This window comes from Muscardinus avellanarius, assembly GCF_963383645.1.
Source record: "Muscardinus avellanarius genome assembly, chromosome: 19".
Classification (NCBI taxonomy): domain Eukaryota; kingdom Metazoa; phylum Chordata; class Mammalia; order Rodentia; family Gliridae; genus Muscardinus; species Muscardinus avellanarius.
In genome coordinates, this window is record NC_137805.1 from 41,302,354 (window position 1) to 41,323,413 (window position 21,060).

General features: G+C 57.5%; 1 protein-coding gene across 1 annotated transcript in view; it reads right to left on the reverse strand.

Moving 5' to 3' along the window:
* VSTM2L (V-set and transmembrane domain containing 2 like) overlaps nucleotides 1-21,060 on the reverse strand; it is a gene marked incomplete at both ends in the record, with an annotated part of 36,059 nt that overhangs the window by 5,953 nt on the left and 9,046 nt on the right. Inside the window, 2 exons of the mRNA XM_080716400.1 lie at nucleotides 3,085-3,135; nucleotides 4,485-4,654. Of these exons, the coding sequence (XP_080572526.1) occupies nucleotides 3,085-3,135; nucleotides 4,485-4,654 (221 nt within the window). The remainder of the gene's footprint in view (nucleotides 1-3,084; nucleotides 3,136-4,484; nucleotides 4,655-21,060) is intronic.

The following is a 21,060-nucleotide window of genomic DNA, read 5'->3' on the forward strand; positions in this document are numbered from 1 at the left end:
GGAGTCCCTGGGACGACAGGTGTGCAGTATTGCATAGAATCCCAATAGGTTGGGAAGCTCTAACCCAACCGAACTCCTCAAAGCTTATGCACTTCCTCCCCCAGAACTGGACACCCCACACCTCCATCGTGGCCCGGCCTGTATGTGTGTGTGTGTGTGGTACTGGGGGTGGAACCCAGTGGCATTCTACTTCCGAGCTACACCCTAGCCCTATTTTTTAGTCTTTATTCTGAAACAGGGTCTCACTGAGTTGCAAAGGGCCTCACCAAGTAGCCGAGGCTGGCCTCAAACCATGATCCTCCAGTCTCAGCCTCCCGAATGCTGGGATTATAAGCGTGCGCCACCACGCCCGGCTTGCGTAGCATTTTCCGCAACATCAAATTATGTCCTGATAGTTAAAAGTCAGGAGAGAGCCCATCAAAATTGGTCTTTTCAGAAAACATGGGAGCATCAGGCCTGGATCCCTGTCTGGCTCCGTTGTCCTCTGTGCGTACAGGGCCTGGGTCTCCAGGTCCCGGGGCCCCGCGTGAGCTCTTATTTCATCCCCTGTGAACACACATGTGCAGGCCTGGGATACACGTTATGTCATGGCGTCATGCCCATGTACAAAGATGTTCACAGACGTCTTGACCTGTGTCTGTGTGTGTGAGATACAGCAGTAGTATTTATCAGGCAGGGGTGGGGCTGGGGGTGGCACACATCTGTAATCCCAGTACTTGGGAGGCTGAGTCGGAAGGATCCCAGTTCAAGACCAGCCTCAGCAACTTAGTGAGACTCTCAGCAACTCAGTGGGACCCTATTTCAAAATAAACAATAAAATAGGGCTGGGGATATAGCTGGGAGGTAGAACACCCCTGAGTTCAATCCCAGGACCCCCCAGTTATTGGGTACCCACTATGTGCCGGGCCTATTGCTCAGCCATTCAGAGGGGAGACAGACGTGAAGCCAACAAGGATGAGAAGGGGAGAATTACAGGGGGAGGTGCAGACAGCAGGGAAGTGGGAGGGGCCTACAGCCAGGGGGCGGGGCCTCCTGCGCTGAGCTCTGAAGGGGACAGTGAAGAGTCCCTGCAGAGGCCTGAGCCCGGCCTCTGCTCAGGCGGAGGTGGGGGCCCCCGGGAAGGCCGAGGAGCTGGCGGGGAGGGGGAGCGCGGTGACGCGGATGGCAGAGCCCTGCGTGGGCAGAGCCTTGAAGGCTGAGGACACAGGTGTGAGCCTTCTCAGGCCGCAGGAACGCAGGCGCCTCTGCTCGGCCTCGCGTTGAAGGATTGAAGGGCCGTGTTTTGGCGGCGCTGTCCGTGGGAGGGCCTGGGTCTGTGGCTTCCTATGCGGACCCCTGAAGTCCCAGCTGGTGCCGGAGTCGCAGGGGGCGGGGCGGGGGCGATTTCAAGCTCGCATTGAGAACATTTATTTTATTTAACTAATTAGCATCATGGCATTCCCTCACGTGGGGCCCAGCAGCCTCGAATTAGAATCCTCTAAACCAATTAGGTTAGTCTCTCCTTTGCCCGAGCCGCTCCTGAAACCACAAACAAAAATTGCAGCCGGGCGGGCTTCCAGGAACGGGTGTATTGGCAGGCATGAGCTGGAGCTGCCGGGCGGTGGGCGTCCAGACCAGAGACATGGGCGTGAGACTCCCGGATGGCCCTCTGATGAGGCCGGGTGGAGGGAGGGCGCTGCGGGTCAGCCGCCTGGAGCTAGAGGCGCAGACGTTTCCAGACCCCCACGTGCCGGCCACAGAGCCCTGCTGGTCCTTTAGGAGGCCTCGTTCTTGGCCAGCCTCTTGCCTGCGTGGCTGCAGCCTCCCCCCTGGCCTCTCTGCCTCCACACTCCCACCCCAATGCCTGGCACGAAGCTGCCCGTGTCTGTGCTCTGCCCTGACCGCTGGCTGGGGCGCAGCTTCTCCTGCATCTGTCTAACTGGACTCGGGGTCCTGAGCTCCCCGCCTGGCCTGGAAAGGTTGTGGAGAGCCAAGCAGAAAAGATGGACTTTAGAAAGGTCACTCACACACATGTGCACACCCCCAGCATCCTGCGGCTGGCCTCGGCCCCAGGCCGTCCAGCCCGGCCCATGGCCACGCGGCCCCAGGCCCTTCTCCTTGGTGTCTTTTCCCACCCCACCCCTCGCCCACCCAAACCTAGGATTGAAGCCAGGGCCTTAGCGTGCGATCCTCCTGCCCCAGCCTCCCTAGGACCTGGGCTACAGCCACGGCGCCCAGCTTCTCTCCGCCTGTGCCTCCTTTCTCAGTCCTGTCTGCCTCTCCCAGGCCCGGCGTTGGCCTCGCCTCCACAAAACCCCTCATCCCTGAGCTTATCGAGGCCGCCGGCCTCACCCAGCTCCAGCTAGCCCGGGACAGGGGCTCAGCAACTCCAGTCACTCTTGGGGCGACCTCTGCAAATCCTGACCTCACGGACGGCCCCACCTGTCAAGAGGGTGAATGCTCAGCCCTGCGCACAGAATGTGGCTACAGAAATGCAAGTCAAGGCATAAGAAGGCCTGGCCAGTCTGAGAGTCCCTGAGCCAGATCACCCAAGGGACCCAGGGCACAGGGGCCGAGGGATGCTCGAGCTGTCAGTCACCATGGGCCAAGAAGGAAAAAAAAAAAAGCTGCTCTGACAGTGTGAAGTGAGGAGGCGTGCTCGGCTTCCGCACCTCCACTCCTGTCATTCAATGAACTTGAAAAATTTCTGTGTTGTTTTTTTTTTTCTCTGAGGTACTAGGGATTGAACTCAGGCATTCTACCTCTGAACTACACCCTCAACTCGGTTTTTTCTTTTCTTTATTTTGAAACAGAATCTCACTAAGTTGTGGCGGGCCTAAGTAGCTGAGGCTTTCTGCCCTCAAACCTGCAATCCTCCTGTCTCAGCCTCCCAAGTACTGGGGTTACAAGCGTGCGCCGCCATGCCCGACGCTGCTGGCTCATAGGAAATGGAGCAGGGCCATTTTTCCCCCTTCTGTTTTCCTTCTCCTCCATCTTCTTGACCAACCTCTCTGCTGAAATGGACCCACAAAGCTTTATTCTTCTAAGTTGCGGCTGAGCCCTCTCTCAGAGCCCTTAGGAGAAGAAGTCATTATCAAAACTCACACTTATTTTGGTGGCGTCCTTCCCTGCGTCCTCCTGCTGAGATGACTTTAGCTGTTGGGGGGAGGGGCGGAGAGAGCAGAGACAGGTGTTAGTGTGGGTGGGTGCTGGGTGCTGGGTGCTGGGTGCGGGAGACACTTGGTCTTCCCGGATGCTGAGAATAGTTGGGAGGTGCTAAAGAGACGACTTGATCTGTGCGCGCCGTGTGCAGACTGCAAATAGCACACGGGACCTCATTAATACGTACAAGGAGCACATGTTAGTAAAAAAAAAAAAAAAAAAAAAATATATATATATATATATATATATATATATATAAATTTAAAAGGATAGGTTCCACCTGTAGCAGAAGATTCTGGGGACCACTGGGTCTGGAGCTGGGGTCCCTCAGCTCTGTGGACACTTGGGGGCAAGGACGATAAAGGAGGTGCGTGTCAAACTGACCGCGCGTTTAGAGTCACAGGGTGTCTGGGTGTAAAGGGTGCGAAGGTGTCAGCAGGCTGTGTCTGTCTGTGATGCCGTGGTACTTGCAGGTGTTCACGCACTTGGAGCAGATGTTGGTTGGAGACTTTCCCTGCGCGCTCCCTGCAAGCCGAGCCAGGGTTTCCCCGCAGACGCGGCCGCCCCTTTACCAAAACAGGTGTGCTGTGGCCGCTGGAGTCTTCTGAGACAGTGCGGCAGGCTGGCAGGTTGGGGACTTGGCACCCCAGGAGCAAGTTTCCTACGCCCTTGTGTATAAGCCGGAGGCTCTTTTATCAACCCGAGGGGATGCCGATGACCCAGCTGGCCATGCTCCAGCGGCCGGAGCTACACCCCTGCCTTGAGCATCGCGGGGGACGGTGGAGCACTGGCCAGCTATCGTGCCCGAGAGCGTGGGGCTGGGGTTGGTGTCCCCCACCCCGCTGCCCAGAGAAAACCCTGAGGTGGTCATAGGAGTTGGCCTTTGGCAGGGGGCTGGTGGCAGGCGTGGTGCGGCAGGGACAGGCAGGCACCCAGCACCTGCCCCAGCAGGGTGTGCACACACGCTCCTGCGTGTGCAGAGAGGGGGTGTGTGCAGCGACCGCTGCTGACCGCCTGCGAGCTGCAGAGTGGACTTAGGAATGGTCTGACAACGCCGTCCCTCTTCCGCAAAGCCCTGGATAAAACCAGTGCCCCTTCGTCCTGGAGATGTGAGGTCTCTGCCCCATACCCTAGAGCCAGCTCCTGTTGCTCTAGCCTCAGTTTCCCCACCTGTACACTGAGGGGAGGCCCTTCTTGCTGTGGCCATCTCAGGTGCTCAGCCTAGCATGGTCCCCTGCCCTCCTAAAACCATCCTCTCCTTTGGGCATCACCCGCCCCACCCCAGGGGGAAGGAGGGAGGGGCAGAGAGACACCCCACCCCGGGACGGCCCCCAGGGCGTTACCTGGTTGGAGGCCCAGGCCTGCTTGTCAGCCCAGTCCCTGTGGCTCCGCACGTACCACCACTGGATCTCCAGCGAGTAGGAGGGGGAGCCGCTGCCGCGGAAGGAGCAGGCCATCTCCACGTCCTCGCCCGTCCGCGCGGTCATGTCGTGGGGCGTCTCTGTGAACAGGGCTGTGCAGGAAACGGGAGGAGAGGTGGGCTCAGGAGCCAGAGCCCGGGGCAGGGGCTGCCCGGAGGGCGGAGGGAGCAGGATCGGGCCTGGCTGGGTGGGTGCCCTTGGGCCCGAACACCACGCCCTCTGCTGGGCCTGTGCGCACCCAGCTGCTTACAGGGGTCACGCCTTGCCGAGTGTGGCAGCCAGGACCTCCTTGGTGAAAACCAAATCCAACCTGGCCTCTCCCCCGCTCGCATCCCTCCCGTGGCCTCCCCTGCACCCAGGGCCCTGCCAGGGGCCACCAGGGCCCTCTGTCCTCCGAACCTGCCTGGCTTCCGGCCTCGCTTTTGTCCTGGCTGCTCCTCAGGCCTTTCTAGGGTCCCCTGTGCTCCAGGCCGCCCCTGGGCCCCAGGTCTCCCAACACATGGCCCCCCCCCCGGAGCAGAGCAGCTGCCCTGGTGTTGAAGGGGAGCCTCCTCCATCCCCTTGGGGTGCCCAGGGTGTGATGGGAGCCCCTGTGTGCCCAGGGCAGGGGTCCCCCTGACTCAGCAGATCTGCCCCCCAATGCTGCCAGGTAAGGGGGAAGCAAATCCCCTTCCCACGACCCAGCGTCCCTCCTACGATGTCCTGTCTCTTGTCTCCCCAAACAAATATTGTCTTGACATGCAATTAAAATTCTTTCCTCTTCTCAGGAGAGATTATCTTGTCTTGAGAAGATGCCTGGCAGCGGGCAGGTCACCCAGGGAGTGTGATGTCTGTTAACCCTCTATCCAGTGGCTACAGCCCCAGACACCAACCCAGAGGGGTGGGTCTGAGGACTCCAGACTCCCCACCCAGAGGGCCTCCTGTCCCTTTTTCTTCCAAGAAAGAAGAACAGGACAATGGCGGCTTTGGGTGGCTTAGACTGACAAATGCCTGTATCTGGAAGCTTCTTCTTCTTTTTTTTTTTTTTTTTTTTTTTTTTGTGTGTGTGTGTGTGTGTTACTGAGGATGGAACCCAGGGGCATTCTACCGCCAAGCTACACTCCCAGCCCTATTTTTCATTCTTTAGTTTAAAACAGGGTCTCACTGAGTTGCAAAGGGCCTAGGTAGTTGAGCTGTCTTTGAACTGCAATTCTGTCTCAACCTCCCCAATGCTGGGATTACAAGCGTGGGCCACCATGTCTGGCTCTGGAAGCTTCTTTTCCGCTCCACACATGGGGTTCCATGTGGAGCTTTATCTGAGCAATGAGTTTTGGGGTGAAGAGAAAGCCCGGCCCCCTTGACCCCCAGGTTTCTGCAGGCACCAGTCCTCTGGGGTCTGGAAGTCTCGGGCTACCATTAGGTAGACGAAGCCTGCTTCAGAAGGCTGGGTCTCGCTTGACTTACTGAAGGCGAGCCAGGGCTGGCAGGCTTCGCAGGAGGCCTGAAGGCTGGGCTGCCCACAGGAGGAGACAGGGCAGGGCTCCTGGTGTGGCTCAGGAGTGCAGCCTGCCTGGCGCGGGGAGGCCTGGGTACCACCCCCAGCACCTCAGACACTGCCCTCCCCACCACAGCCCGGCCGCTCCTCCGGTGCTCAGGCCTCGAGTGAGTCGTCCGTGGCTCCCCTCCTCGTCCCCTCAGGGACCCTGAGGCTTCTGCCCCAGAAGATCTACAGGCCTGGCCCTCCCTCCTCTGGCTCACTGTAGCCTCCCCCAGGGCCTCCATCCAGCCTTGGCTCTCCCTCCCAGACAACCTATTTCAACCCAGCAGCAAGAGGCGTTTTGGCAGAACATAGCAGCCCCTGTCCTTCTCTACTCACACCTGTCTCGTGGTGTCTTCTGGCCGGGATCGAAGCTGAAGTCCTTACAATGCCTGTGAGGCCCCTGCGCTGGGCTCGCCCGCCCTCTACCCCACCCATGGCCTCCTTGATATTCCTTGAGCATCCAGCGGATACTCTACCTCAGGGCTTTTGCACTTGCTGAGCACGCCCCAGATTCCCACATGGCTCCTTCCTCCCTCCGCTCTAAGCTCTGCTCAGGCATCTCCTCCGCCATGAGGCCCTCCCTGACCACCGTGGTCAAGTGCATCCCTTGCTCCGACCCAAATCTTCAGCTCGCCCTGCGCTTCCGACCTGATCAGTGCCGGCCAACGAGGCAAGTGTTCTGCAGCCGAGCTGACCCAGTGGCCACCGGCGCCATGTGTCTATGTCTCCTGAGCATGTGATCTGTGGCCGGTGTGACGAGGGACCTGAATTTTAAATTTTATTTAATTTCAATCATTTGAACTCAAATGTAAGCTGGGTGTGCTGACGACGCAGGACTATAATCTCAGTACTTGGGAGGCTAAGACAGGAGGATCACAGGTTCGAGGACAGCCTAGCAACCTATGAGACTCTCAGCGACCTAGCATGACCTGTTTCAAAACAAAACATAAAAGGGGCTGGGCGTGTAGCTTGTAGGTAAAATGCCCTTGAGATCAATCCCCAGTACCACAAAAACAAAACAAAACAAACAAAAATCTTAAGTGTAAATAGGCGCTTACAGATGATGGCTGCTGTATTCTACAAGTTTAACGTGCTGATTTTATTTCTGTATTACCTGTGCTCCCTAGCCTCAGGCAGCACCTGCATCTGTCTTGCCCACCGATTGACCGCCAAGCGTGCATGGCTCGTTGTAGACATTCAGTACATACTTGTGAATGAACAGACTAGTGAGCAGACCGGGCTGGCAGCGGCGGTGGCCCCACCCTGCGCGTCCCCGGCCAGGCCTCTCCGGAGTCCCTGAGGCCCACCTGTGAACTAGAGCACAGTTCAAGGGGGCCACGGAGCGCCTGGCCACCAGGAGGCCCGGAGGGAGCAGTGGCCCCTCTCCCTGGGACAGACAGTCTTGATCACGCCTCTCCCCAGTACCAGGGGGCTCTGCACACGGGGGAAGGAGAGTCACAAGTCCCCCTTGTTGGATCTGAAGTGCCCTGGCTGGCAAAGAGAGTGGGAGGAGCTGGGCGTGGTGGCACACACCTGTAATCCAAGTCCTGGGGAGACTGAGACAGGGTTGCAGGTCTGAGGTCAGTCTCAGCAACATAGCAACACCCTGTTTAAAAATTTTAAAAATTTTAAAAATAGGGCTGGGGGTGTAGCTCAGAGGCAGAAAGCCCCTGGTTCAATCTCTAGTACCCCCCCCAAAAAAAAAGGAGAGTGGGAGGAACGTGGCTGGGGCCTACCCCGAGTACCACTGTCTAAGCTACAGAAGTCAGAAAGTGTCGGCCATTTCCCCTCCCACAGTGGGAAGGGGCCCAGATCTCTGAGGGGCATGTTCAACCCAGGACTGCAGGTCCTGGCAGGGAGGGCAGAGACAGCCGCAAGCCCCGGCCTGAGGCTCAGCCTTGGACTTCTCCTCCCAGAGATGGGAGAGTCAGGGGACCAGCCTGGGAGACAGGAGGATGGGAAATCATTGGCTTGGGTCTCTTGGGAGGAAGGGAAGGGCAGAGACAACAGCCCTTGGGTGGAGGCTCTGCTGGAGGGGTCTGGGGAGAAGCTCTGCCACCATGGCTCAGCCTCTCCTGCTCAGAGGCCCCCAAGGGACCAAAACCCCTGACCCAGACCCACTAGTTCTTTTGTTGGGGGGGGGAGGTGGTTACTGGGATTAAACCCAGGGGCATTCTACCCCTGCACTACAGCCCCAGCACTTTTTAATTGTGAAACAGCATCTCACTAAGTTGCCAAGGCTGGCCTCAAACCCATGAACCTCCTGTCTCAGCCTTTCCAGTACTGGGATTACAGGAGGCATACGCCCCCATGTCTGGCTCGATAGTTAACGTTTCTAAGCAGAAAGCAAAGGTCAAAGAGGACAGTGTCTACTCCAGGGTCCGGCAGCCGCCAGTGGGTAGTGAGGACGGAGCCTGAGCTCCGAGTCCTTGCCAAGCCCTCTCCCCGCGAAACAGACGTGAGCCCCGCAGCCAGACGTGGGCAGAACCCAGCACACAGCGCCTCTCCTCTAGAACCCCAGGAATGCCGCTGGGCAGCACTGCCCGGAGACGGCGTTACACGTGAGACACGTGGAACATTCCATGTTCTAGTAGCCACAATGAAAAAAAAAAGTAAAAAAAAGAGGTGGAATTAATTTTTAATAATGTATTTTATTTAACCCAAGGTATCAAAAATTATTATTTCAACATGTAATAAAAGTACTAATGAGACATTTTACATCCTCGCTGAGCCCCTCATGGGGCTCGGCGTGTACTGTGCGCGCCTGGGGCACCTTGCTGTTTGGACTTGTCACGCTCCGTGCTTGGTGGGCGAGCAGACGGCCCAGCCTCAGGCCCTCCCTGGCCCTGTCTGGCTCGGCGGTGGATGGCGCAGCCCTGGCCCTGCAGACAGAGCGGGGACCTGACCCCCTGCCTGCGGCTCCTGAGTCACTCCTTCCCAGGTACTCTCAGGCCTGACCTGGCCCTGCCCCAAGCAGCCCTAGGGAGGAGCCTGCGTGCAGGATCCAGGGATGGAGGACCAGGGATGATGGGGCCTGGGGACTGAGCCTGTCTCGGCCACAGACTTGCAGTGTGACCTAGAAGAAGCCCCCACCCCTCCTGAGCACCGTGCACCGCTGAATCCTAAAGTCTGAGAGGTGCCTGTCAGCTCCGAGGAGAAGGTGATCTCGGAGAAGGGCATTGCCTTGGGCATGGGGAAGGGAGCGGGCTCTTCCGCTTGGGGAGGGGGGAACCTGGAAAGGCTTCCCAGGGGAGGGGGCGAGGCCGAGCTGGGGTGCTACACACCTGTGATCCAGTACTGGGGTGCTACACACCTGTGATCCAGTACTTAGGAGGCTGAGACAAGAGAGTTGCAGGCTTGAGGGTGGCCTCAGCAACTTAGCTCAGCCCTGTTTCAAAATAAAATAATAAGAGGGGCTGGGAGTATAGCTTGGAGGTAGAGTGCTTTTGGGGTTCAAACCCCAGAACCCAAAAATTAAAAATAAAAAATAGAGAAAAGACGAGGAGTGTGCCAGGCATGAGTGGCGACATATGTCACTCACGGGGAGAGACCACAGGGCTTGTTGTTTTTAAAAAAAATCATTCCAAGCCAGGCGTGGTGGCACACGCTTGTGATCCCAGCAGGCGGGAGGCTAAGACAGGAGGATCGCGGTTCATGGCCATCCTCAGCTACTTAGTGAGGTTCTTTGAAACTCAGTGAGACCCTGTTTCAAACTAAAGAATAAAAAATAGGGCTGGAGGTGTAGCTCCAAGATAGAATGCCCCTGGGTTCCATCCCAGTACCACAAAAGAAAACAAAAAAACATTCCATTTATTGGGCACCTACTGCATGCCCAGCACTATGCTGACATTGTCTCAAATTCTCTCTAATCTGCTCCCGTTTGACAGATGAAGAAGGCGAGGTTCCAGAGTGACCTGACTCGCCCCAGATCCACGCAGAGCCGCATGTTGAACCTAAGTGACCCAGATCCGAGGGCCCGTCAGCCTCGGCAGGCTTTGGTCTGAATACCCAGGTAAAGTTGAGCCGCCAGGCCTCACCCTTCCGCACGTCACTTGCACACCTCCAGAGACGGGAGCTCAGTCCCTCTCAAATCCACAGAAAGAGGGGAGCTTTAATCGGCAAGACCTGCTTCCCCTCCTCCTCCCTAACTCTAAGGACGCCGCAGCAGCGCCGGGACCCAGGAGGCGAGCCCTACAGATGTGGGTGGTGGTGATGCAGGAGTAATGATAACCTCAAAGAAATAAATACAGCCGGGCGTGGGGGCGCACGCCTGTAATCCCAGCATTCGGGAGGCTGAGACCTGAGGATCGTGGTTCGCGGACAGCCTCAGCTACCTAGTGAGGCCCTCTGTAACTCAGTGAGACCCGGTTTCAAAATAAAAAATAAAAAATAGGGCAGGGGGTGTAGCCCGGAGGCCAAATGCCCCTGGGTTCCACCCCCAGACCCACACACACAAAAAGAAATAAAGAAATACGACGTGCTTTGCAGTGCCAGCCCTTGGCATAGGCTCTCTCGCCGTGTGGTCCTTGGCATCCCCATTTTCTTTTCTTGTTTTTTTTTTTTTTTTTGGTGGTACTGGGGTTCCTGGAAGCCCTTCTACCTCCGGGCTACACTCCCAGACCTATTTTTTACATTTTCATTTTGGAAACAGGGTCTCCTAAACCAGCGCGCGCGGCTGGCTTCGAACCTGCGCGATCCTCCTGTCTCTGCCTCCCAAGCGCGGGGATTACAAGCGTGCGCCACCACGCCCGGCTCTTTTTTTTTTTTTTCAGTACTGGGGATGGAACCCAGGAGCGTTCTACCTCCGAGCTCTACCCCCCCAGCCCTATTTTTTATTCTTTATTTTCAAACAGGGTCTCACTGAGTTATCCCCATTTTCAAATGGGGAAGCCAAGCACAGAGAGGGTAAGTGACTTGCCCAGTGCCACAGAGCAAATCAGTGGTTAGACTGAACTCAGTTCTCGAGGACTCTACAGTGGCAGCAACTTCTAGACCGTCCTCATGGGGCTCCTTATCCTCTCCTTCCCTCCAGCCGCCCGGACCCCCACCTCCACTTCAGCACCAAGGTTAAGCCTGGACACAAAACCCTTCTATCTTCCTTGGTTCCCTCCGTCCTCGAACTCCCCACCCTTTTCCAAACCCCTCCCGGCTCAGGCTCAGGCTCAGGCTCAGGCGCCTTCCACAGCCATCCCCAGGGGCCCGGTATAATTACAGATCTGGGAGAAGGAGGTTTTGTGCTCTCCAGACCCGGGGCTCAGGCCGGCTGGGCCTTCCCTCCACAAAGATAATTAAAACCAGTGTCCACAAATTAGGATTCTGCAGGAGGAGACAGGGGCTTGATTGAATGTAGCATCTTTCTTTCTGCTTTTAATTGGGGGAGCGGTGTATCCATTAACCCCAGGCTGGATCCATGCCGTGGCCTGGACTGAGTCTGGGCTTTGGCTTCTGACCAAGGCAGGAGAGGACCTGGCTCTGCAATGCCAGGGCCAGGCCAGCCTCCCAACCTCCCAGGCCCGGCCGGCCTCTCAACCTCCCAGGCCCGGCCGGCCCCGCAACCTCCCAGGCCCGGCCGGCCCCCCAACCTCCCAGGCCCGGCCGGCCCCCCAACCTCCCAGGCCCGGCCGGCCCCGCAACCTCCCAGGCCCGGCCGGCCCCCCAACCTCCCAGGCCCGGCCGGCCCCCCAACCTCCCAGGCCCGGCCGGCCCCCCAACCTCCCAGGCCCGGCCGGCCCCCCAACCTCCCAGGCCCGGCCGGCCCCCCAACCTCCCAGGCCCGGCCGGCCCCCCAACCTCCCAGGCCCGGCCGGCCCCCCAACCTCCCAGGCCCGGCCGGCCCCCCAACCTCCCAGGCCCGGCCGGCCTCCCAACCTCCCAGGCCCGGCCGGCCCCCCAACCTCCCAGGCCCGGCCGGCCTCCCAACCTCCCAGGCCCGGCCGGCCCCCCAACCTCCCAGGCCTGGCCGGCCCCCCAACCTCCCAGGCCCGGCTGGCCTCCCAACCTCCCAGGCCCGGCCAGCCCCGCAACCTCCCAGGCCTGGCTGGCCTCCCAACCTCCCAGGCCCGGCCTCCCAACCTCCCAGGCCCGGCTGGCCTCCCAACCTCCCAGGCCCGGCCAGCCCCCCAACCTCCCAGGCCTGGCCGGCCTCCCAACCTCCCAGTCAGTTGGCTCAGGCAGCGACGACTCAGCCTGAAGCCGGAGCTCCATCCACTCCCCCTCCCACTGGCTGTGTGGCCTGGGTGAGGTCTCGGCCTCTCAGAGCCTCCGCTTCTTTATCTGTAAAAGGGGATGATGAGAAGGCTGAGGAGAGAATGACACAAGGCAGTCTATGCCTCATGCCTGGCACATAGTAGGTGTTCAATACATGTCTCCCTTCTCCCACCCAAATCTCCACACCTTGGGAAGATCTTTAAGGATGCTGCTGTTGCCTGGGCAGATTATGCAGCAGAGGCAACATCTGCATTTCACTCCCTCTGCCGCCCCATTTGCTCCAGCCCCTCCCCCTCCCAGAGGCCTCGGGGCTCCTACAGCCCGAGGAGCTTGTCTGCCCAATCAGCTGCAGCCGGGCCCTGGCTCCCTTCATCTCTGTGGAGATTCCCCATCCCCGACCCTCTGGTCCAGCCCCAAACCTCCTTTCTGCCTCTGCACAGCCCCCCCTGCCCTTCTAATCTCCCTATTGCTGGTGTGAGGCCTCGTCCTGCAGGAAGCCGGAGGGATGGGCTCAGCCACCTGGCAGCTTTGCGGGCTTGTGAACAGGACTCCCATTCTGTCTCAAAGCTAGAACAGTACCGGGCACATGGTAAATGCCCAGGAAACTGTGCTGCCCTCGGCACACGTGCACCAGCCCCAGTGGCCAGAGAGCAGTGCCCTGCTCAGGCCGCCTGGGGCTTCAGAACTTCCTGTACTAGTCCTCAGGCTCCAGGAGAGGCTCCCAGGCTGGTACCCAGGGCCTGCAGGCTCAGCCCTGCCCAGCCCCATCTACGGCCCCTTCTGGCCACTTAAAATATCCACATGGGGCACGGCCAGCACACAGCTCTGGAACCCCAGCTCTGCTGGTACCCTGCCTCCTCAGGCCTGGTGGGGAATCCTCCTTGGTGGCCCAGGAGGGCCTGTTAGTTCCCCTGTCGCTGCCCACAGCAGATACACAGATGTGTCGGAGCCACCTGGGGACCGGGCACTGCGCTGCCCGCATGGGGCAGGCACACAGGAGGCGGGTGGCCGGTGCTGAACGGAGCAGCAGCGAGTAAATAAGAAGTGGGAAGGGGAGGTCAGACGGAACCAGAGGCCTCAGTTACAGCATCAGTAATGCTGGGCATTAAGCTGGGCGTGGTGGCACACACCTGTAATTTCAACACTTAGGAGGTTGAGGCAGGAGGATCGAAGGCTTGAGGACAGCCTCAGCGACTTGGTGATACTATCAGCAATTTAACAAGATCCTGTTTCAAAAAGTAAAAAAATAAAAAATAAAAGAGCTAGAGGGGTAGCTTGGGGACTGAATGCCCCTGGGTTCAATCCCCAAGTAGCACACACAAAAGCAACAGTGTGACTGTGGAGGGATCCCAGCAAGTCTGCTCTCTGCACAGCCCAGGCCCAGCGGGGCTGGGTCACCGGCAGGTGGCCCAGGGTCAGGAAGGCCTGGCCCCACCTAACCCCAGCTGGGAGGAAGAATAGGGGCTCCCCCAGAAGGACCGCAGAAGGAGGGTGCAGTAAGGCTGCCGACCAGCTTGAAACCCTGGTGAAGGGCAGGGGAAGTGAGGGGAAGGCTGGGGAAGGCCCAGGAGCCCCGAGGACTCTCTCTGTCTCTTTCTGGGCAGCCCCGGGCTCTGCCAGGCCGCCTGTGGCAGGAGGGAGGAGGTGTGAGCTGAGGAAGGCCGCTTCATCCTGGGTGGCCCAGCTGTCCTCCTCTGAGAGGTGGAAAGGCAAGCATTTGGGAAGGAAGCTTAAGGAGCTGCCTGGGTGGGCGATGGCCACTCCAGCCCTCCCTGCCAGTAGGAAAAAATCAGCCCTGGTGGCCCCTCCAGGCTAGGTGGGCCCTGTGCCAGGCTTCCCGAGAGCCTCGGACCTCGTCCTGGCCCTCAGGAAGCCTCCCGCGCACAGGCGGGACACACCAGGGACTGAGCCTCCACGGCGGGGCGCCGCAGTGCAGGGTGCGCGCTGGGTGAGCTCTGTTCCCGTGGCCACGCGTCACCGTGCCCCTGGGGTTGGGCAGAGCAGACCACCGCCACCCCCCGCTTCCCCAGCAGCCCTGCACCATGAGCACTATTATTTACTTAATATTTATTTTCAAAGCATCTTTCCCTTTTTACTTAAATAAATTCAGCTTAAAAGGAGACTTTTATTACTGTCATAAACAGAAAATCAGCATCACTCGCCATAAATAGAGGGTAACGGTAAAAATCATCGCGAGGAAAACCAAACAGCGTTCGTAAATTCTCACAGGGAAGGAAGGCTGGAGGCTCCCAGCCTCGTCTCCGGTTTTTCGCATTAGCAGGGAGAATGGCAAAGTGTTAACTTCAGAGCAGCACCAAGCAGAAGCTTCCTTTTTGATCCAAAGGGGTCGGGGCACAGAGCCTGTACACCAGGGGCCCCTCACCCTCCCTGACCCTGGCTTCCTCCGGCCATCGTCCAGCCCCATCCCCTTCCCGAGGGCCTCGTCCAAGGCCTGGCTCAGGCCGGGCCATGTACTGGAGCTTCCCGGCCACTCACCTACCCAAGTCCTACTGACTCCTCCCGCCGAGTCCAAGACGCCTGGAGGTTTCCCCACCAGGCCCGGACTAGGGCTCAAAGGATGGCCCAGTGCATCCTGGGAGAAGGAGTGAGCTGAGAAATGAACGGGCGACTCCCGCAGGTCTGACCCGCTAAGTGTAAAGTAAAGTGTGAGTCCGGTGCAGTGTAAAGACGAGAGGCCCAGTACGCGTGGTGTCAGCTTTAATGGTACACTAAGCAAGGGAAGTTATTTCTCCTTTCTTTTTTTCTTGTCTTTCCTCTCTCCCTTTTCTTCGTGTGTGTGTGTGTGTGCGTGTGTGTGTGTGTGTGTGTGTGTGTGTGTGTGTGTGTGCACGCACATGCACGTATAACTATGGAGTGAACCCAGGGTCTTTCCACCCCTGAGTTACACGTCCAGTCCTATTTCATTTTATTTGTGGTACTAGAGATTAAACCCAGAGGTATTCTACCTCCATGCTATACCCCAAGGTCTTTTTTCTTTTTTCTTTTTTGAAACAGGGTCTCACTAGGTTACTGAGAGAATCTTGTTAAATTGCTAAGGCTGGCCTTGAACCTGCAATCCTCCTGTCTCAGCCTCCCAAGTACTGGGACTACAGGCATGTACCACCACGCTCAGCTTTTATTTTCTTTTATATTTATTTATTTATTCATTCATTCACTCATTTTCGTGGTGCTGGGGATTGAACCCAGGGGTATTCTACCGCTGAGCTATACCCCCCAGATTTTTTTTATTATTTATTTTGAAGCAGGGTCTCACTAAGTTGCGGAGGACCTCATTAAATAGCTGAGGCTGGCTGCGAACCCAAATTCTCCTGTCTCAGCCTCCCAAGTACTGGGATTACAAGTGTGTGCCACCATGCCCAGTGATTTCCTTCTATTTTGAAATAGGATCTCACTAAGTTATCAAGCACTGGCCTCAAATCTGTGAGCCTCGTGTGTTAGCCTCCCAAGGTCTAGGATTACAAGTGTGTGCCACTTCACCACTGGGAAGCTGCCCGGATAAAAATGTTATATGTGTAGCCAGGCGTGGTGGCGCACTCTTGTAATCCCCGCGCTTGGGAGGCGGAGACAGGAGGATCGCGCAGGTTCGAAGCCAGCCTCAGCTACTTAGTGAGGCCCTCAGCAACTTAGTGAGACCCTGTTTTCTTTTTTCTTTCTTTTCTTTTCTTTTCTTTTTTTTTGGTGGTACTGGGAGTGGAACCCAGGGGCTTTCTACCTCTGGTCTATACTCCTAGATCTATTTTCTATTTTATTTGGAAACAGGGTCTCATTAAGTTGCTGAGAGCCTCACTAAGTAGCTGAGGCTGGCTTCAAACCTGTGCGATCCTCCTGTCTCAGCCTCCCAAGCACGGGGATTACAAGTGTGCGCCACCACGCCCGGCATTGAGACTCTGTTTTCAAATAAAAAAATAAATAGGGCTGGGAGTATAACCCAAGGTACAAGGCCCAGGTTCCACTCCCAGTACTGCAATACATACATACATACATACATACATACATACAACACACCTGAGTATGTTATGGACTAGAATACAGAATTGAGAATTTTTAATGAAATGGGACACATAAAAGAAAGGCTGCCCGGGTGCACACTCCAGCGAGGGCCTCTTGAGCCGTCCAGTCCAGGGCCGGCTGCTCCTGACCCTGCTCGCGTGTCCTGCATTGACCAGGAGGAAGGCAAGTCGCGAGGATGTAAATGGCTGTGTGGCTTTGTGGGGGCCACTTCCCCTCTCTGAGCCTCCGTGCTCACCTGTCACTGGCCGAGATTCATGTTAGGGGTTAAATGAACTCTCCGGGGGAAGAGTCTGTTTCAGTGTGTAGAACACAGCAGGTCCACATGCCTGGCAGAACCCCGTGCCCAGCGTTAGACACACAGAAACAATTCACACTGGTGATCTCCGCCCAGGCCCAGCTGGCAGGGGAGGGCTGCCCTGCTCAATAAAAAGGAAAAGAAGCCAGGTGTGGTGGCGCACGCTTGTAATCCCAGCATTCAGGAGGCTGAGACAGGAGGATCGCGGTTGGTGGACAGCCTCAGCTACTCAGTGAGGCCCTCTGCAACTTAGTGAGACCCTGTTTCAAAATAAAAATACAAAATAGGGCAGGGGGTGTAGCTCAAAGGTCAAATGCCCCTGGGTCCATCCCCAGACCCACAAATAACAAAAAAGGAAAAGAAAGAAGGCAGGTATGGTGGCACACACTTGTAACCCCAGTACTTGGGAGGCTGAGATAGGAGGATCGCGGTTCATGGACAGCCTCAGCAAGTAGTGAGACTCTCATCAACCTAGTGAGACCCTGTTTCAAAATAAAAAATAAAGTAGGGCTGGCGGTGTAGCTCAGAGGTGGAATGGGCTCAATCCTCAGTAACACAACGAAAAAATAAAAAAGAACCTTTTTTTGGTGATGACGCCGGGGACTGACTTCAGGGGCATTTTGCCTCTGAGCTACACTTGAGCCCCATTTTCTTTAGTGTGTGTGTGTGTGTGTGTGTGTGTGTGTGTGTGTGTGTGACTGAGAATGGAACCCAGAGGCCTTCTACCTCCACCCCTGTTTTATTTTTTATTTGAAAACAGGACCTCGCTAAGCTGCTGAGGCCAGATGCAGCTCCTGCCTCGGCCTCCCAAGTACTGGGACTACAGGAGTGGTCACCACACCTAGCTTATTTTATTTGTGAAACAGGGTTCAAGTTGGTACGGGCCTTACTACGTGGCTGAGTCTGTCCTCGAATCTGCGATCTTCCCCTCTCCGCCTCCTCAGTACTGGGATTACAAGTGTGCGCCACCACACGAGGCCGAAAGAGAACATTTCTGAGCGCCCGATGACATGGAGCCTCAGTTTCCGCATCCGTGACACGGACGAGGCCTCGCCGCCTTGCTCTGAGGGTTGAGTGTCAGCATCTATAAAGTGGCCTGCCTGGCACGCACTGTCGAGGGTCCCTATTTTCATTAAGCTGGGTATTTTAATTGAGGTGATATTTACAGAGCAAAATCAATCATCTTAAAGTGAATAATTCCGTGACATCTTGTGCATTCACAGTGTAGTCCAACTGTAGTCCCAAAACATCTGTCACCCCAAGAGGAAGCCCTGTACCCATTAAGCAGCCGCTCTTCGCGCCGCCCCCCGCCCTGGCCCACGAATCCATGGTCAGTCTCTGGAGGCTCGCCTGCTCTGCGCATTGCACGCAAACGAAATCCCGCGATGTGGCCCGTGCACCGGGCTCCCTTCACTGAGCATCACCCACCACGGAAGTGAGTCAGGTGTCTCTTTTGTTTGGTACTGGGACATTCTACCTCCATGCAACGCCCCCAGCCCTTTGTATCTTTTGTTTCAGGTTCTAGATCAGTTGCTGGGGGCCTTGCTAAGTTGCTGAGGCTGGCCTTGAACCTGTGACCCTCCTGTCTCAGTCTCCTGGAAATACCAGCGTGCACCGCCACACCCAGCTTCCATTACTTTTTCTAGAGCTCTTTCTTTCTTTCTTTTTTTCTTTTTGTGGTAGTGGGGATGGAACCCCGGGGCATTCTACCTCCGAGCTACACCCCCAGCCCTATTTTTTATTCTTTCTTTCTTTCTTTCTTTCTTTGGTGGTACTGGGGTTCCTGGAAGCCCTTCTACCTCCGGGCTACACTCCCAGACCTATTTTTTTACATTTTTATTTGGAAACAGGGTCTCCTAAGCCAGTGTGCGCGGCTGGCTTCGAACCTGCGCGATCCTCCTGTCTCCGCCTCCCAAGTGCGGGGATGACAAGCGTGCGCCACCACGCCCGGCTTTATTCTTTATTTTGAAACAGGGTCTCACTGAGTTGCAAAGGGCTTCACTAATAGCTGAGGCTGAGGCTGGCCACGAACCACGATCCTCCGGTCTCAGCCTCCGGAATACTGGGATTACAAGTGTGCGCCACCACGCCCTGCTTGAGGTGTTTCTTTAATGCAGTAATATAGATCACCTAATCCCCGTGGCAGCCTGAGAAATGGCCGGTACCATTCTGCTCGCCTTACAGACGAGGAAACTGAGGCAGGCAGAGGTGAGGACATGCCAGGTCGGGCCAGCAGTTCCCATACAGCAGCCTGAGGTGCCCGCAGCGGGCGGGGCAGGGCGCTCCCAAGGCCACTGGCACATATTGAGGGAGACAGCAGTGGAATTACAAATCTAGGGAGATTTAAGGAAAGCAAAAATATTCTGGCACTTGCAGGATTGTGGGAGCTGAGCAGGTTTCCCCGGTGGAATTCCTGCTTCCACTTCCTACCCGCCTGGGCCTCAGGGAGGGAGGGGGAGGGAGGGGGAGGGAGGGAAGGAGACTTGTGCAGGGCTTGGCAGGGAGCAGGTGGAGCCCTCTGCTCTAAGGGCTAAGGAAGCCCGTGCGGCGGAGGATGGAGCGGGTCAGATTCTGTCCTGGTGTCTGGGTGTCTGACCCCAAACCCCAGTTTATGTGCATCCCTGTTGCAGGCCCCCGACAGGGCAGACGGGCCAGGATGAGGCAAAGGCAGGTGTATCAGCAGCCAGGATGGAGCTTGTCCCAGAACCCCAGGAAGGAGCACCCCAGACTCACCGAGGAGAGGAGGAGAAAGACTTGGGGAGCACATGGGTGGAGGCAGGGGGCCAGGGACGGCGAACGGAGCCCAGGAAGGGGCATCGAGTGGGGTGCGCAGACCACCAGGAGGGAGAGGACAAGGACTCCTGGTATGCCACAGAGCAGGGGTTCCGGATGCCCAGCTGGCAGGGGCGCAGGGCGGCTGTGGCCCCACCCTGCCTGGGTCAGACCTACCTCCCCACACACCAGCACCTGCCCCGCCCCGCCCCTCGGCGTGGGGCGTGGGAACCCAAAGCATGGCGGTAGTGGGTGGGCTCTGAGTTGGCCGACCTGGATTTGAACCCCAATTGCATTCTCCCTCCTGCTGGGTTAATCTGAGCCTCAGTTTCCCTGTCTGTAAGGTGGGTGTTGGGAGGATCCATGGGTAAGCAGTATCGGGCAGACAGTGACTCCGAAGCAGCCCCACGCTGTGGATCCCTTCACCTGCCGGGCGGGCTTGCTCCAGCTCCCCCCACAAACACCCAGCCCCCCCTTTCCCTGCCTGGCCTCTTCAAACACAAAGACTATTCTAGAACCAGAGAGTCCCTAGCTGAGCTCAGCCCCGCTCCAGGACCTTTGCACTGCATACACCCTCGGCCTGGGAGGGGATTTAACATGCTCAGAGGCAGAGGTGCAGAGCCAGGGAGCAGCAGAGCCCAGGCGGGGCTGGGCCTTCCAGAACCTTGCTGGAGCGTGGCCATGGGGGGCTTAGGGGGACGGAGGCAGCGGGTGAGTCTGGCCGGCCCTGGAGGACTTCGCTGGGCACCAGCCCTCCCCTCCCCTCCTCGGCCAGCCTGCCGGGAGACCATTAGTGGGGCTTTGTTTTGAGCGCTATTTCCACTACCCTGCGCTCTGGCCGCGGGGCCTCCATTAGGGACCCTTTCCTGGGGCCGATGACAGGCGGCAAACAGCTCCCCAGCGAGCCGGCAGTAATTGCTGCTGCCTCGGAGGCCGGAAATGATTTTTTTAAAACCTCACAAAGCAAAACAGACACCCTGCCGTCTGCTCTCAGCCTTCCACTCTGCCGGGAAGCAGGCTGAGGATTCTGAGAAAGGGATTAAGTCTAGACCCCCTGCGCCCAGAGACACCCTTAGCACGCCAGGCTGTCTGCAACAAACTTGGGGCTCTGCCCCTTTGCTTTGAGGCCCCAGGCCCCCCATGCCTCTCCAAGCCTCAGTTCCCTCCTCCGCAAGGTGGGTGTGGCAAATAGGTGCCCAGGGGGCGCGTCCTGGGCTTCCCCTCGGATGGGAAGAGGGCAAGCTGGGTGGGCCAGGGAAGAGCAGGGGAAGGAAGGAAGCTGCACGGGTCAGAGACTGCAAAGGAGGCCAGCTGTGCACATGGACACATGTGCGCACAAATGCACAGATGCACACACACACACATACCAGCTCCAGTCTCCTGCCCAGCTGGGTCTTCACCACCCCTGGATTTTGGTCAGCCGAGCTCCACGAGGCTCCAGCCACCTCTGTGCCTTCCCTGTCCACTGAGAGGCCTCCCCTCCGCCAGCCAGGCCTCCCCTCCCCCAACCTGGCCTCCCCTCCCCCCAGCCAGGCTTCTCCTCCCCCCAGCCTGGCCTCCCCTGCCTGGCTGTCCCTGCCTTCCCAGCCTGGTCCCTGGGTCTCTAGCTGCAGCCTGCCTTTGCAGAGACACAAGCAGGAGTCTCCAGGTGAGCCCAGGCAGCCAGGTATGGC